Raw genomic sequence first — 14,012 nt, 5'->3', positions numbered from 1 at the left:
TTGTTCTAGTTTAAGATTACTTTTTTATTTTTACAAATATCCCTATTTAAACTTGAGTTATTGCAATCTACACAATAATTAGTTTAGCCGATATGTGAAAAAGACTCATCTGCTATCAAATGCGGATTTAGAGAAGGACAATTGGAGCAAAGGCCCTTTCCAAAAAGTAACGCAGTCCATTATTTTAAGTAATTAGTTTCGAGATTTTATTTTGAAAATTTTTTTAAAATTTTTTATTATGCACGAAGTTATTCGTCTGGATCTCAAGGGTCGCACCAGACTCTACCCACGGCTTGTTTTTGAATCGAATGAAAGTAGCCGTGTATTTTTTGAGCCAAATGACTTAGAATTTGTGATTTGAGAGCGGCTGTACTATATGAATAGTAAACATGATTGTTTATTTATGGTAAAAAGTGATTTCGACATCCTAATATACGTAGTAACAAGCATGTGCTATGTATGATATATTTGAAATTATATTTCCTTATTTTTCATATAATTGTTTTATTTATTATTATTATTATTATTATTATTATTATTTTTTAAATAATAAAATATATCTTCTAAGCAGTAATCGCAAAAGTGGACTAAAATAAGGAAATAATATGATTTGGGAAATTAATTTCCCAAAAAAATATCCTTACTTCCTGACTTTTTTACGTCCTGAGCATGCTATTCAGCTTGATATCTCTTTTCGTTTTTGAGTTATCGTGATCACAGAAGGACGGGCAGACAGATATACAGACGGACAACCGTACTTATTCGCAATGTGTATGAGTTTTATTGAATGCGTTTCTATTGCTATTATGACGTAGTTTCGTCACTGTTTATTCTGTATGATTATTGCTTAGAAAAATTACGGTATGACCACAAATTGCCTCTGGTGGATAAGATAATATAGTTAATTTTATGATAGGTTTACATAAATTACTTTATATTCTAATAAGTAAATTATGAATAATGGCTAATTGTTCTTTTTTTTTTTACAAAAAAAAAATCTTAACGTTCAAGGTCTTAATGTCAACTTATCACAATATTTATTTTAAATATTTTTTTAAAAGATGAAACATCAATTTAAATTTTATTAAGTATATAGAGAGAATATTTTCCTTTGGTTAAGAAATTAAAAGCAAAAAACTTTAGGTAATTAGGAATTTTACTCAAAACTAAAAAATATAATTTGTGGTGTTTTAATGGAAACTTTTTTGGGAGGCAATTACATTTGATTTCCGCAATTCAAACTTAAGAAAGATATCTAGCTAATTATCAGTATGGATTCTATTTGTATAAGCAAGGTTAAAGACGATATTGGAAAATTTTTGATAGTCTTGCGTGATAATGAATAATTTTTTTGCGGTCAAAATAAGAATAATCTGAGTTTTCTAGAATAAACGAAACTTTTATCAATCATTTACAAAGATAATTTTGGCCAAAAGTTCTTAAAATAATATTAGAAAAAAAAATGTATTAATAAATGGCAGTACATAGTCGGTGTGGTACTGAAGTCGTGTGAGTACGACCCCTGTAATCCACACGACTAACTTCCCAGAAGGGGAAAAAACATTGAAAAATAGGTCTTGTTAGACTTCATAGATTATTCTTCGAACATGTACTGCTGGAACGATCATTATCTTCATAGATAAATGATGTGTTTTATCCATTTTTAAGATTCTGTTTACTCAGTTTTTTCCAGTTTTTGTATTACCATTAAAAAACGGCTCAACTAATTCTGCTGAAAATTCTCTTTCAGTTCTTAAATACGCGATTACGCATCGAATAAGCCCAGTCACGTGATAATGTCATAACTGGTTTGATTCGGATATTGTGGCCTTGAAACCGCGGAAATATATAAAACTGGAGATTTTCAAAATCGGCCCCAATAAATTAACTTCCTCTGGGAAGTTAAAAATGAAAATTCGATTTGCCCTTTTTAGCAATTTTAGAAAAATGGGCCCTTAAAATCTTTTTTTCTAGAATTCATATACTATATCTTTCAGGTTGCACCCCCTCTGGCTTATTGGCTGGCTACGTCCCTGCTGAATTCTATTGTGTACAGTAGAGTTACGATAATTTTGTTATGCAAATTCGAGGTATTTGATTTCCAAAGATCAACTTTAAGTAATATTGATTTCAAAAATATACTAGACAGTTTTTTTTTCACAAAATCGAAAAACCCAATTCTAAAATATAGTTAGGAAATAATAATTCAAAAAAAATATATAAGTATATATAAAATATCCTTCGAAATATAATTGATTTTAAAAAACAAATAATTATATATTATTTATAATAAAATAAAGTTGTTGAACTTTTATGAAATTAATAATCTTTAATAGTGATGTTTTAATAATGAGGTAAATATAATTAGTAATCATTTACGACCTACCCAAGTAAGTAAATAATTGTTTATATAAAAAATATATGGTAATGTGCAAGATAAGCATGTTATTAGGTATAACTTATTAAAAAAGTGTAATAATTATAATCTTACCTTTTTTATTATTCATATATATATATTTTACTAGCGATTCGGTTCGGTTTCGCACGATTGTTATTTAGATTTAAAAAATTTACAAACTGCTTAACAGAAAAGTATTTCATAATAATTTTTTTTAAGCCTTTGTTTCATGTGTTCTGAAAATTGATCAAAATTTCTAAGTCATCATATTGTCAGATTCCTTGTCTCACAGAGAGGCGTATTTAAGGTCTATTTAAATATCAATTTTTCCAAAAATGCGAAAGATTGGGAAGAATCAAAATATGCATTGTTTCACTTTTATTATAGGCGCAAATTATATGGAAATATCAGTTCTGTGTGACTATCTAAGAGTGACTTTCTTTCTTTACTTACAAGACGTAAAAAAACGAACGATGCTGTAATCAACATTGTCTATACATGGTGTTTAAACAATTGACTCAATCAATTGTTTATTTTAGTTTGTTTAATTATTATTAAAATATTTGCAATAATGCTGAAGGCAATCAAGATTAGGAAACGTTTAAGATGCTGATTACTGCACTTATTGGTGTAATGTCATTTACACTGCAACTCTTAATGAATGAAATTGAATAATCAATTAGAATTATTAGAAATCAATTTTGTTTCTGATTTTGACTTCATCAATTAATCCAAATGATTTGATTCATTCTATATTAACTGGTATTTTATTTTTAAGCGTCCTTGGAACAACATCTAAAATTTCCTGAGGTTACAACGATATAAAGAAGACATACAAAGGCTCAAAGGTGATGTAAAAATTTATTGAGTGCGATTCTGGGGTCAAATACAATAAATTTTAAACTTTGTAAATAATAATTAAAATTTTTATTGAAAATTAAAAAAAAATTAAGTATTTACAGAAAGTATTTTAAGAAAGAAAAATGAATTTATCGATGTCGAATGTAAAAAATTAATTGAGATACTTCAAATTTTAATTCATCAATTGATTCTTTTAATTTACGATATTTAAAACTTTCATCATTTTCTGATAAATTATCATCCTCTATATTTGGTTGTGGCTGTGATGCCCTTCGATTATTTTGTAACGAAATGTCCACTAAGCGATCTAAAATACAAAAGTTTAATTTATTCATATTATTTATCGATTTAATCATAGTATTTGAAGGTAGCTTACAAGAAAATAAGTTTATAGATTTTTTACGATTATGGTTTGAAAATTTTTACCGCAAAAATATACAAATTTCTGGGTAACAAATTGAAGTGGAGTGTACTAGTTGTTTCGAACAGTTTACCGTTCAAAAAAATCCAAAATTGATCAGGATTGTAGATATCGGTTGTTAGGAACAATATAATAATCCGAAAACTCCGAGAATTAATTACCCGTAATTAAATACGTAATTTACCCTTCTAAAGGTCTAAAAATGTAGTTTTAATATATAGTACATCGTTTTTGGTTTTCGTCACAATAATTATTGGTTTCCATGGTAACAAACCAACATGCACTTTACGCTTCGATTGCTCGCAAACTAATCGAATAATCAATCGAAAATTGTTACTCTTCATTTTCGCTTTATTTTGCTACAAATGGGCAATTTTTTTTGCGTTCAATGCGTTCAATAGTATGATCATAAGAAAACTTATTTTCTTGTAAATTTATCGTCTTAGTTATAGAATTTTACCTAGAATTGAATCAGGTAATTGATTTGTATCATACAATTTATTATCATTATTACTTAACGATAATGTAACAATACTATTAACATCACTACTTAAGTGTAATACACGTTTGATTGAATTAAAAAATTGATTATTACAAAATTTAATGGATGTTACAGTCTCCATGTGTTGTAAGAATTCTGCTTGTTTTTCATTACTTCGTACAGCACTTTCCTTTTTCAGTGTCTGAAGATGAAGAATAGATATTTCATTGAATAATTTTTTTACAAAATAATTAATAAAATTTAAACACATTATGATATTTGAGGCTCAATATTCTTGAAAATTGAAAACGATATTCTATTCTCTGTAAAAAATTAACTATCAATATCTTCTTTTTGATATAAGAGCCTTTTATTGGGTAAAAACACTGTCTTTGATCATAAACCGTACAGAGAATTGATATGAATTTTTTCGAAAACCCAGGTATTTCGAATTCTTTTCGAAACATCTGGGTTTATGTGCATAATGTTTTCACTTTCATATCATAAGATATGTATTTTTCGATAGAAGATGTGTATTAGATGTCGATTTTCTGAATCGACCCGCAGTAACAACTTTCCTCTAAGGATTTTAGACGATAGCTCAAAAACTACTCACCCAATCGTTAAATGAACCCAAATTTTGTATGTTTTGGATCAAAATTATCCTCTGTACGAAATTTTATCAAATTCAGAAACAAAATTTTGTTTGTGATTATCTCGATTTTTCTAAAGGGGTACCTACTAAGAAATCCTTAAGAAATTTGCAAAAAAATTAAGAAAAATTATTTGTCTTTGATTTGGGTAAAAATCATTTTTTAGAGTAATTTTGACCCAAGTAATGCAAAAATTAGGTCTCTTTGACGATTGAATGAGTAGTTTCTGAACCATATTTTCATGTTTTTTTGGATTATTTAGGGTTGGGAGGATTCAAAAAGATATCGTCTAAAATCCTGTACGAAAGTATTTTATTTCGGAAGGATTTGGATAAACTTTGTTTTAGCTACCTTCCGAATTTTTACCGAAACAAAATGTATAGAATTGTCGAATTATTATTACCTGTATATTCGAAATTGCTGATCCAAATAATACATTCATAAAAACAATATTCCCCAATCCTAAAAATACTAAAAACACTATATCCGATGTAATTGGTAACCGGTTATCGACATCCGAAAACAATGATGTGTATTCTAATTCACCAATTAACATGACCGATATCCGGCATACAATTTTCCAAATATTATCAAATTCATTCGATCGATAAAATAATACAGTAAAACTCCATATAAAACCCATTATTAAACATATGTACGTCATTAACACCTATAAGCGACACAAAAAAAAAAAACTTCCTTTATAATTAGGTTCAACCTTGATCTATGGTTAAAATTTATTAAGAAACAATTAAAAGGGTAAATTTTTTGTCTATTTTATATTTATTATGTAAGCAATAAATTGGAAATATTAATATTTTATGGACGTTTATTTACAAAATATTTATTATTATAATGGCTTTATTAGTAGAATTAGTATAATTATAATGGCTTTATTAGTAGCAGAAATTTTTTTTCTTCTAAATAATTGATTACACAACCTGGTGGAAAAAATATTTGAAGAAAGAATAAGTTTTAATATGTCTTAGAAACTCTGAAAAAGTCTTAGGAACTCTGAATAACTCCGAATTTCTGAACGTTTTTGGGCTCGGACATTCCATACAAAAACTTTACCTATTTACGAATTCTACATCTTTTGAACCATAAAAAAGTCATACCTTTAAAACATTTTTAAATACTAATGAAAACATTAACGCATAATATTCAAATGCTGGTAAATGTCCAATTAACAGCATTAATTGTATCCAAATTAAAAGTACTGCTATACTTGCAACATGATAAATCCATATTGGAATTTCATTAATATTATCAGTAATTGGTGTGAAAATTGCTAATAATAATGTACTTGTAGTACATATTAAATCCATGTATGATTCATGTTTTTGTAAATATTGTCTTGGAAAAACCATTCCTAAAAGTATAGGTACAAACAATAAACATTACAGTTATGTATTGTAAATTGTCTAACTAATACAAAATACTCATAAAAATAGTACATTTTAGTATATTTTTTTTAGATGTGATTTCTAAATTTTTAGAGTATTGGAAATTTTAAACTCTGTATGCGAAAGTTTCCCATTTGATATATTCTCTCTGCTTATAATATCGTCAAAATCACCAAAATGATAGAAAAATAAAATAGCGACATTTTAATATCTTCAATGTGTGATGATTTTTATTCAGAGTATTTAATTTATGTTAAATGTAACGGGTAGCTTACACGAATGTAATAAATATTGCCTATAATTTATTAGAAATAAGACACATTTTCACATTTACATTTATATTAGCGAACTGTCGAAGGAAATGGAGCTATTGAAGTCTGTGTGTCTGTCTGTGGTATCGTAGCACCTAAACGGATGAACCGATTTTGATTTTTTTGTTTCGATTAAAAGGTAATTTAATGGAGAATGTTCTTAGCTATGTTTTAAATTAGTTTTACGATTGAATTACTATTTTCAGTGTACGAAATTTTAACTGGTGGCTTCGAACTTACCTTGAATGAAACAATTAGCACAGAATAATATCCCAAAAATCCACATAATATAAATTGTTAAAGCTAAAGTTCGTCGATCAATAACTGGCTCAGTTATGAGACAACAGAAAATGGAAAAATTTATAACAAATATTAAATGTCCAATTAGTATTAGATAAAAGAAAAATCGTAAACGATTCCATTTTAAGCGTAAAAATGCCTCTGAAAAAATGGAGAAAAATCGTTTAAAAAATTGTAAATTTTACAACAATTTTCAAGTTTTATTTACCAATTAAAGGATGTTCAACAATTTTCATTCGTTGTAATTCATTCCCAGCTGTTAAAAATGATTTTACGACTGCCATTTGATTCGTACTACCGGCTGGGTTTAAAATTCTAAAATCTAAAAAAACAAAGTAGCTAGAAATTTCGCTTATAATCCTTATCGTGTGTCATCAAAACGTATGACCATCGAAACATCAATTATTATACCTAATTTTAATCGATAATCTGAATTATCGATATTTGTATGATTACACGTAATTTGTTTATCTAAAATATCAGTTAAATAGAAAACAGGTCGACTGATATGTGCAAAAATAATATCCGCAACACTCATATTTGCATTCGATATCGCTGATAGATCACCACCATTTTCTAATAAAATTGAAACACATTCACGCGATCCAGACATTGCTGCACGATGTAATGGTATCCGTCCATGTTTATCACGATAATTGATTGTATTTACGTTACATACAGCAACCATTGCGCTGACACCCTGGAAAATAACATATTTAGTAGATATTATAACTCCGAGAGTCGCGGAGCGTTATTTAAGATCTTGTAACAAAGCTGGATCATCAATTTCCAATCAGAGTAAATCGGGGAAGAACAGGGAAACTTGAGCGATAGAACTAGTTTGGAAATTTTGACTCCCTTGATATGTTTGACATGAAATTTGCATACCTGTTCCCATCCAAGTCCAGCAGCGTCATGTAATGGTGTGTAACCATTTTTTGTTGGTAAAATTCGCGCACCATGTTTCAATAACAATTTTACCACATGCAGATTTTGTAAGGCCACAGCATTATGCAATGGGGTTGCATAAGTGATTTTATTTTGGATGTTTACATCAGCGTTTGCTTTAAAAAAAAGTAAAAGTTTATGTTTAAAAAAATCAAAATCGGCTCATGCATTTAGGAACTACAATGCCACGGGCAGACAGAAAGAAAAACACACACATATAACGGTCAATATGTGAAATGTAGCTTTCAATATGTGAAAGATTTTATAATTTAAATCGGTTAAGTAGTTTTTAAGTTTCTTCATTTCAAATAAACATACAAAAAAAAAAAAAAATCATTTAATCGATTAATTTAGAAATCGATATTTACCATTTAAAAGCAATTCCACAATTGCATCATACGGTGGTAATTTCGTACAATCAAAATTAAAATCTGATGATCCTGCCAGCAATAATGGAGAGTTCCCCCCACTATCGATTGCGTTAACAATTGCCCCATTATCCAATAGTAAACGAACAATATCTGTATAACCGAATTTAACTGCTTGATGTAAAGGTGTTCGACCACAATTTTCTGACTAGAAAAATGAAATTAAAATGATCAAAAAGGGGTTATGGACAATCTTTTAATTTACTTGGAATTACTTGAAACGAAGGAGCATCATTGTTGGTTGATTCAACCCAACATGTATTCACTGGAACACCGGCATCTATTAATCTGAAAACGAGTGAAGTTTAGTCTCAAAAGTTTTGCCAAAAACTATATGGGTGAATAGAAATTGTTAATAATATACCTTTCACAAATCTGATAATGGCCTGAAGTAGCTGAATAAAATAAAGCACTGCATCCATTGGCATCCCTTAATGTGGGATCAGCACCATTATCTAATAAAATATTGATAATTTCTAATGATTCGGGATGGTTTTGTGCAGCTGCTAGCTAAAAAAAAGTAATTTGCAAAATTACAAACAAATTTTTCATAAAGAAAAATCATTCTTTTGTATTGTGATGACGTCACGAAGTACAAAAAACTCAAATTTTTCCATAATGTTGCCGAATTTGAAACATTATGTAAAATTTATGAAATAATTTGAAATATATGACCCAAGTTTGGATATGATAGTCAAAAATCAATTTATTTTAATTATTTATTTTGATGATGTCACCGAGTACAAGAAATCGTTGAAGAAATGTTCAAAATTTCATACGCTAAACAAAATTTATCGAAAAATTTGAAAAATGTGATTGAAATTTAGTATAATTACATGTTTGCAGTTTGGATGCGACAAAGACAAATAAATTTTATTCGATCTGCCGTTTTGGATCGTTTTTTTTACCCGTGTATAAATGAAATATATACTAAGGTATACTAAGTTTAGTCCCAAGTTTGTAACGCTTAAAAATATTGATCCTACGAACAAAATTTTGGTATAGGTCTTCATAAAATCACCTTATTTGTCCGTTTTTTATAGGAAATTAAAAAATTAATTGTTCTTAGATAATTTTTATATTATCTATACTTACATGTAACGGTGGCTTTGTCTCAAATTCATCAATACAAATATTAATTAAATCTAAATGATAACATTTTTTATTTAATAAATTTTTTATTTCATTTTTATCACCAATCGTTATTGCAAAATATAACTGTTCAATTTCATCATTAAATATATCCATTTTTTTTTTTTAATAATGTCAAAAACTATCTTTTTAAATTTTTGTAAACTAAATTTTTTTAATTTAATTTCTATTATTATAATTCAATCAACTTATTCGATCATAAACATATAAAAATATTTTTAAAAATTATTCATAACTGAGATGAATTATTTTAATAAAAATATTACACTGATCGGTATGTTAAATGGAATAATACATTTCATGTACATTTCAAATAATTTCATTTAAGGCATTTCGATACCGAAAAAATGAAAATGATCCACTTTTATTTATCAATTTTATTAATCATCCCTTTATACGTCTTTTGTGAAAAATGCAAATCGATTCTCTGTACGGTTTAGGAGAAATGAACTATCAAAGCCAGTGTTTTTACCAAAAAAGTTTTAATTTTGGTTTTTCAAGCTTGAAACTTGATAAAAGCTTATTTTGTAAATGGTAAAACATTTTGAAAAGCACTTATTGACTAAAAAACCAACATTACTTACGACTTCTTCATATACCACCATGTAAAACGGGCTGTTTTAAAAAATTAATTTATCGTAAACCGTACAAAGTGAATTTACTTGAAATTTATACAGAAGGTGTATTAAATACTCATTAATTGACACACAAAATATCAGTTTTTTTTGTAACGTTTTCAGTCTTCGTTTTGGTATCGAAACACCTTCAAGAAGTTTTCACTTAAAATTTTTTAGTAAAACCTTAAAACTTTCAATTGGTATCAAAACTACTTAAAATGATTTCGCTGGCGTTATTTTCTTCGAAAGTGGGTTTGAAAAGTGGTATTCTCATTCTCAAGACAAATACAGATCAGAGAAGGAGTATGATCAAAATCAAACTCCTTCGAGATTGGCTTAATCTATATCCATCTCAAATTTTGGAAATATGCCCTTTTTTAGACCTACTTTCAAAGAAAATTCGTCAACCAAATCTCGAACATAAAAGTAATGGATCTATCCTTGTAAAAATATTAATAGGTAAGTAATCTTCCTTGCAAAAAAAAAAAACCTCGGACCGATCAAAATCGACTGAAAGTATAATCTCATTTTTTTTTCCGATCAGTGTAAATATTTAATTTTATATAAATTTTTCTATCAAAATGAGAGCACTATTTATGTAAAGGATGTGGTTTTTGTATAATAAATATTTTTTTAATTTATCAAAATAAATCGTTTCAGTTGTAGGAAGGTAAACATAGCCGTGATAAAATTTTTGCGGTTTTTATTAGTACTACATTTTGTTTAAAAAATTTGTAGAATTTTATTATTACCAGGGAGCACTCACAATGAATTATTTAGAATAAATCTTATAATATTTATTTAGGATAAATTTAATATTTTCTAAATTTTTTAAATAACTTGCATTTCTTACTGATATAAATATTATTAAACAACTAGATCATCTTATGAAGTCTGAAAGAAACGAAATATTTTTTTCTTTTTAGAATCCGTAGAAATGTTTCTTTGTTATAAATACAGGACGTCTTTTTAATTTCATTTAACATATAAAATAGAAATTGCAAAAAGATTGAAAATGATGAAATGTCGGGTAATGTTCTAGTTACATTAATTTTCTGGTGAACCAAGACTCAATTCGATGATTTTTTTTTTTTAATAAATTATTGTCTTGGTGCTCGAAATACAATTATTATATTTGCTAGCGATGGAAATATTAAATATTAAACATGGTGTACATCCAGTGGTTTGAAACTTATTATTGCACTTGTAAATAGGTAATAATTAGAACTAAAAGTGCATCTAAGAAATACTTTGTATGTAAATTACGTGATTATGAAAATATTACGTGGTCAAGGTTAAATTTAATCAATGATCAGTATTTACGAATTTAATGCACTGGAAATAAATGAAATATAGTATTCATATTAAAGAAAATTTTAATAAGTTTCCTTGTTCGAATCTACCGAGAAAAAGTCCTACCTTTTAATTTTTATATTTCAACATACCTCTCACCAGAGGTATGTTGAAATGATATGAATATAATTTAACTAGTTTCTCTTCAAAACGAATAAATATTCCGTGGAGAAACTAAAATGAGTATTAAATAAATTTTTCTTATGGCTCTACCAGATAAAAATATTTGTAGTCAAATTATTGTTTTAGAAATGAATTAAGAATATGAAAGATTTTTTTTTTTAGTTGTTGCGTGCACTTTACGTATATATTAGAACTAAATTAGAAGAGTTCTAATTATAATCATTAAGTACCTTATTATTAAATGATTGATTGATGATTTAACAATATTTAGAATTTATTTATTTTTATTTTATTTGTGAAACGATCAAAGAAATATGAACTTAAAAGTATATAATTATAATATTATACTTAATACAGAATAAGATAAGTTACCTATTATCTATAAATATTTTCTACTTTCTTTCAAATATAATATACTTGTTTTTATTTGGATCATAGATTTTATAAAAACGTGGTGTTCTTCATGCTATTTATTTCATTTTTTTTTTATTCTTATACCATTCTACGAAACTTTTTCTGAATGGATCGAAAGTGGAAAGGTATGTATTTGAATTAAGCTGTAAAAATTCGAAAAATTTCATACTTTGCGTACTTCTAAGATTTTCTTTTCTGCCCGTGCAGTGAGAATTCTGAAGTGAAAAAAAATTTAGTCAATACGCCTATTAGAGGAGATTTTGAAAGCTCATTTAGAAGCATTCAAAATATTTATATAAGTAATTTGTTTTATAAATATTAAATGTTTTTCAATAAATGAATAAAAAAATATGTAAGTTTATTTAAATGAATGGAGTATAATGAATAATAAATATTTACATTATAAGTTGTAATTTTTACATAAAAAATACATTGATTACATTTTCCTGAGTGTGATTCGCTTATTTAATATCATCACCACAAGCCGAAATAGCTCAGTTGGGAGAGCGTTAGACTGAAGATCTAAAGGTCCCTGGTTCGATCCCTGGTTTCGGCATTTACTTTTTTTTTTTAAGTTTATAAAATGCTTACATTCATATTAAAATTTATTAATTAATTCATAATTTCTCATTGAATACAAAAATTAAATAAATTTTATAGATTTTATGAATATACATACAAAAAAAATCAGTCTTTTAATAAATTGTTCTTATTTGGGATATTTTCGAAGAAATTTCGAGATATTTGAATTTTAGTGCATATTGTTTAAGAATTGCTCATTTCAAATTGGAGTGGAAAATAGGACTTTCTAAAGAGTAATAATTTTCTTAAAAGTGTGTTTTTTGACAAATAAATCTTGTGTTTTTTATTGCCATGACAATACTTCGAGTGTTATACTAAATTGGGGTAACACATCTTTCAGTTCACTTCCTTACCCTTAAAATGAGCCCTGGTAGATGACAGAAGAGCGAAGGCTAACAAAGTTATATGGGTGCAAATATGGTAGTGTTTTTCTAACGAAACAATAAGAGTTGAATTTTTCTTTTGTTTAGTGCATACACTTTTTTGACTTCCAATCGCTTCCACCATTTTTTTAAAAATGTTATAGGCCTGTGTATTTTAACTGATAAGGACGTTTTTTTTTTCAACAGGTTTCATTTTGAAAATATTTATACAAAAATTCGAAAATTAAGAGATGTTAATAAATGTTTGAAAACAGTTATTAAATAGTTTGAGATACTATTTATACCCTGTATATATGAAATATATATCAAAGTATATTAAATTTAGTTCCAAGTTTGTAACGCTTAGAAATATTGATGATGTGAACAAATTTTTGGTTTATACGTGTTCATAAAATCACCTAAGTAGTCCATTTTCATTTGCCTGTGTCTATGGCACGATAATTCAAAAATGAAAAACGATATCATACTGAAATTTTTATAGCCTGCGGTCAATTAGGTCTTGAGTTCGTGGGACCCATCTTGTAAACCGTTAGAGATAGAACAAAAGTTAAAATGTAAAATTTTCCGAATGAAAAAATCAATAATTTTTTTTGAAACACTTTCGTAAACATCATCGATTTCCAGTGAGGGCATAAATTAAGGGAAAACTTTCGTATCCATTTTCTCCAAAACTAGAAAAGAGTGTTGAAAATTTTTAGGTAGCTTTAACTATAGTAAGCTTTCTTCTAACTTTACTTTCAAATACACTGATATTTCACACTAACCATACCAGAGTATTTAAACAATAAAGTCAGTCAATTGTGTTTATTTTTAGCTATATATGAATTGAATTCATAATAATTATTAATATATTTTAATGGGCTGGAGCTTAGTTTTAATAACATTTCCTTTTATACTTTAATAAACTAGTTACTATTATCTTCATATCATGAAGGTTTGTACTGGACTATATAAAAAAAAATTCATCACGCAGTAACTGCGTTAGTTAAGCGAATTTCGTCTGAATTGATTAATTAAAAAGAAATTGTCGCTTTTTGAGATATTAAAAAAAATTTGAATATTTTAATTAAGGAAGGTTTATGCCGTTAAAAGGAAGTGTACGATGGATTAAAAAGTAATTTTAGCCCAGAAATTATACGGATTTCAAGATATCATGCTGTTAAATCTATGAATTTTCGATT

General features: G+C 27.2%; 1 protein-coding gene and 1 non-coding gene across 2 annotated transcripts; one reads left to right on the top strand and one right to left on the bottom strand.

The window, feature by feature from the left end:
• Positions 1–3,034: 3,034 nt before the first annotated feature.
• On the bottom strand, positions 3,035–9,455 carry LOC123300443 (transient receptor potential channel pyrexia-like). Its single transcript, XM_044883018.1, has 14 exons — positions 9,404–9,455; positions 9,303–9,352; positions 8,572–8,717; positions 8,423–8,495; positions 8,148–8,355; positions 7,720–7,895; positions 7,243–7,531; positions 7,040–7,153; positions 6,772–6,972; positions 5,933–6,186; positions 5,218–5,484; positions 4,141–4,363; positions 3,462–3,566; positions 3,035–3,051 (listed from the first exon to the last, which is right to left on the bottom strand). Exons 1-14 carry the CDS (start codon positions 9,453–9,455, stop codon positions 3,035–3,037), a joined length of 2,175 nt encoding a protein of 724 aa, XP_044738953.1.
• Positions 9,456–12,349: 2,894 nt separating this feature from the next.
• Positions 12,350–12,422, top strand: Trnaf-gaa. Its single transcript has one exon. It is a non-coding gene; the product is annotated as a tRNA-Phe (tRNA).
• Positions 12,423–14,012: the final 1,590 nt, after the last annotated feature.

The sequence above is a fragment of the Chrysoperla carnea genome, chromosome 5, assembly GCF_905475395.1.
Source record: "Chrysoperla carnea chromosome 5, inChrCarn1.1, whole genome shotgun sequence".
NCBI lineage: Eukaryota > Metazoa > Arthropoda > Insecta > Neuroptera > Chrysopidae > Chrysoperla > Chrysoperla carnea.
The sequence above is the reverse complement of the archived record's forward strand: the minus strand, read 5'-3'. Positions and strand labels throughout refer to the sequence as shown.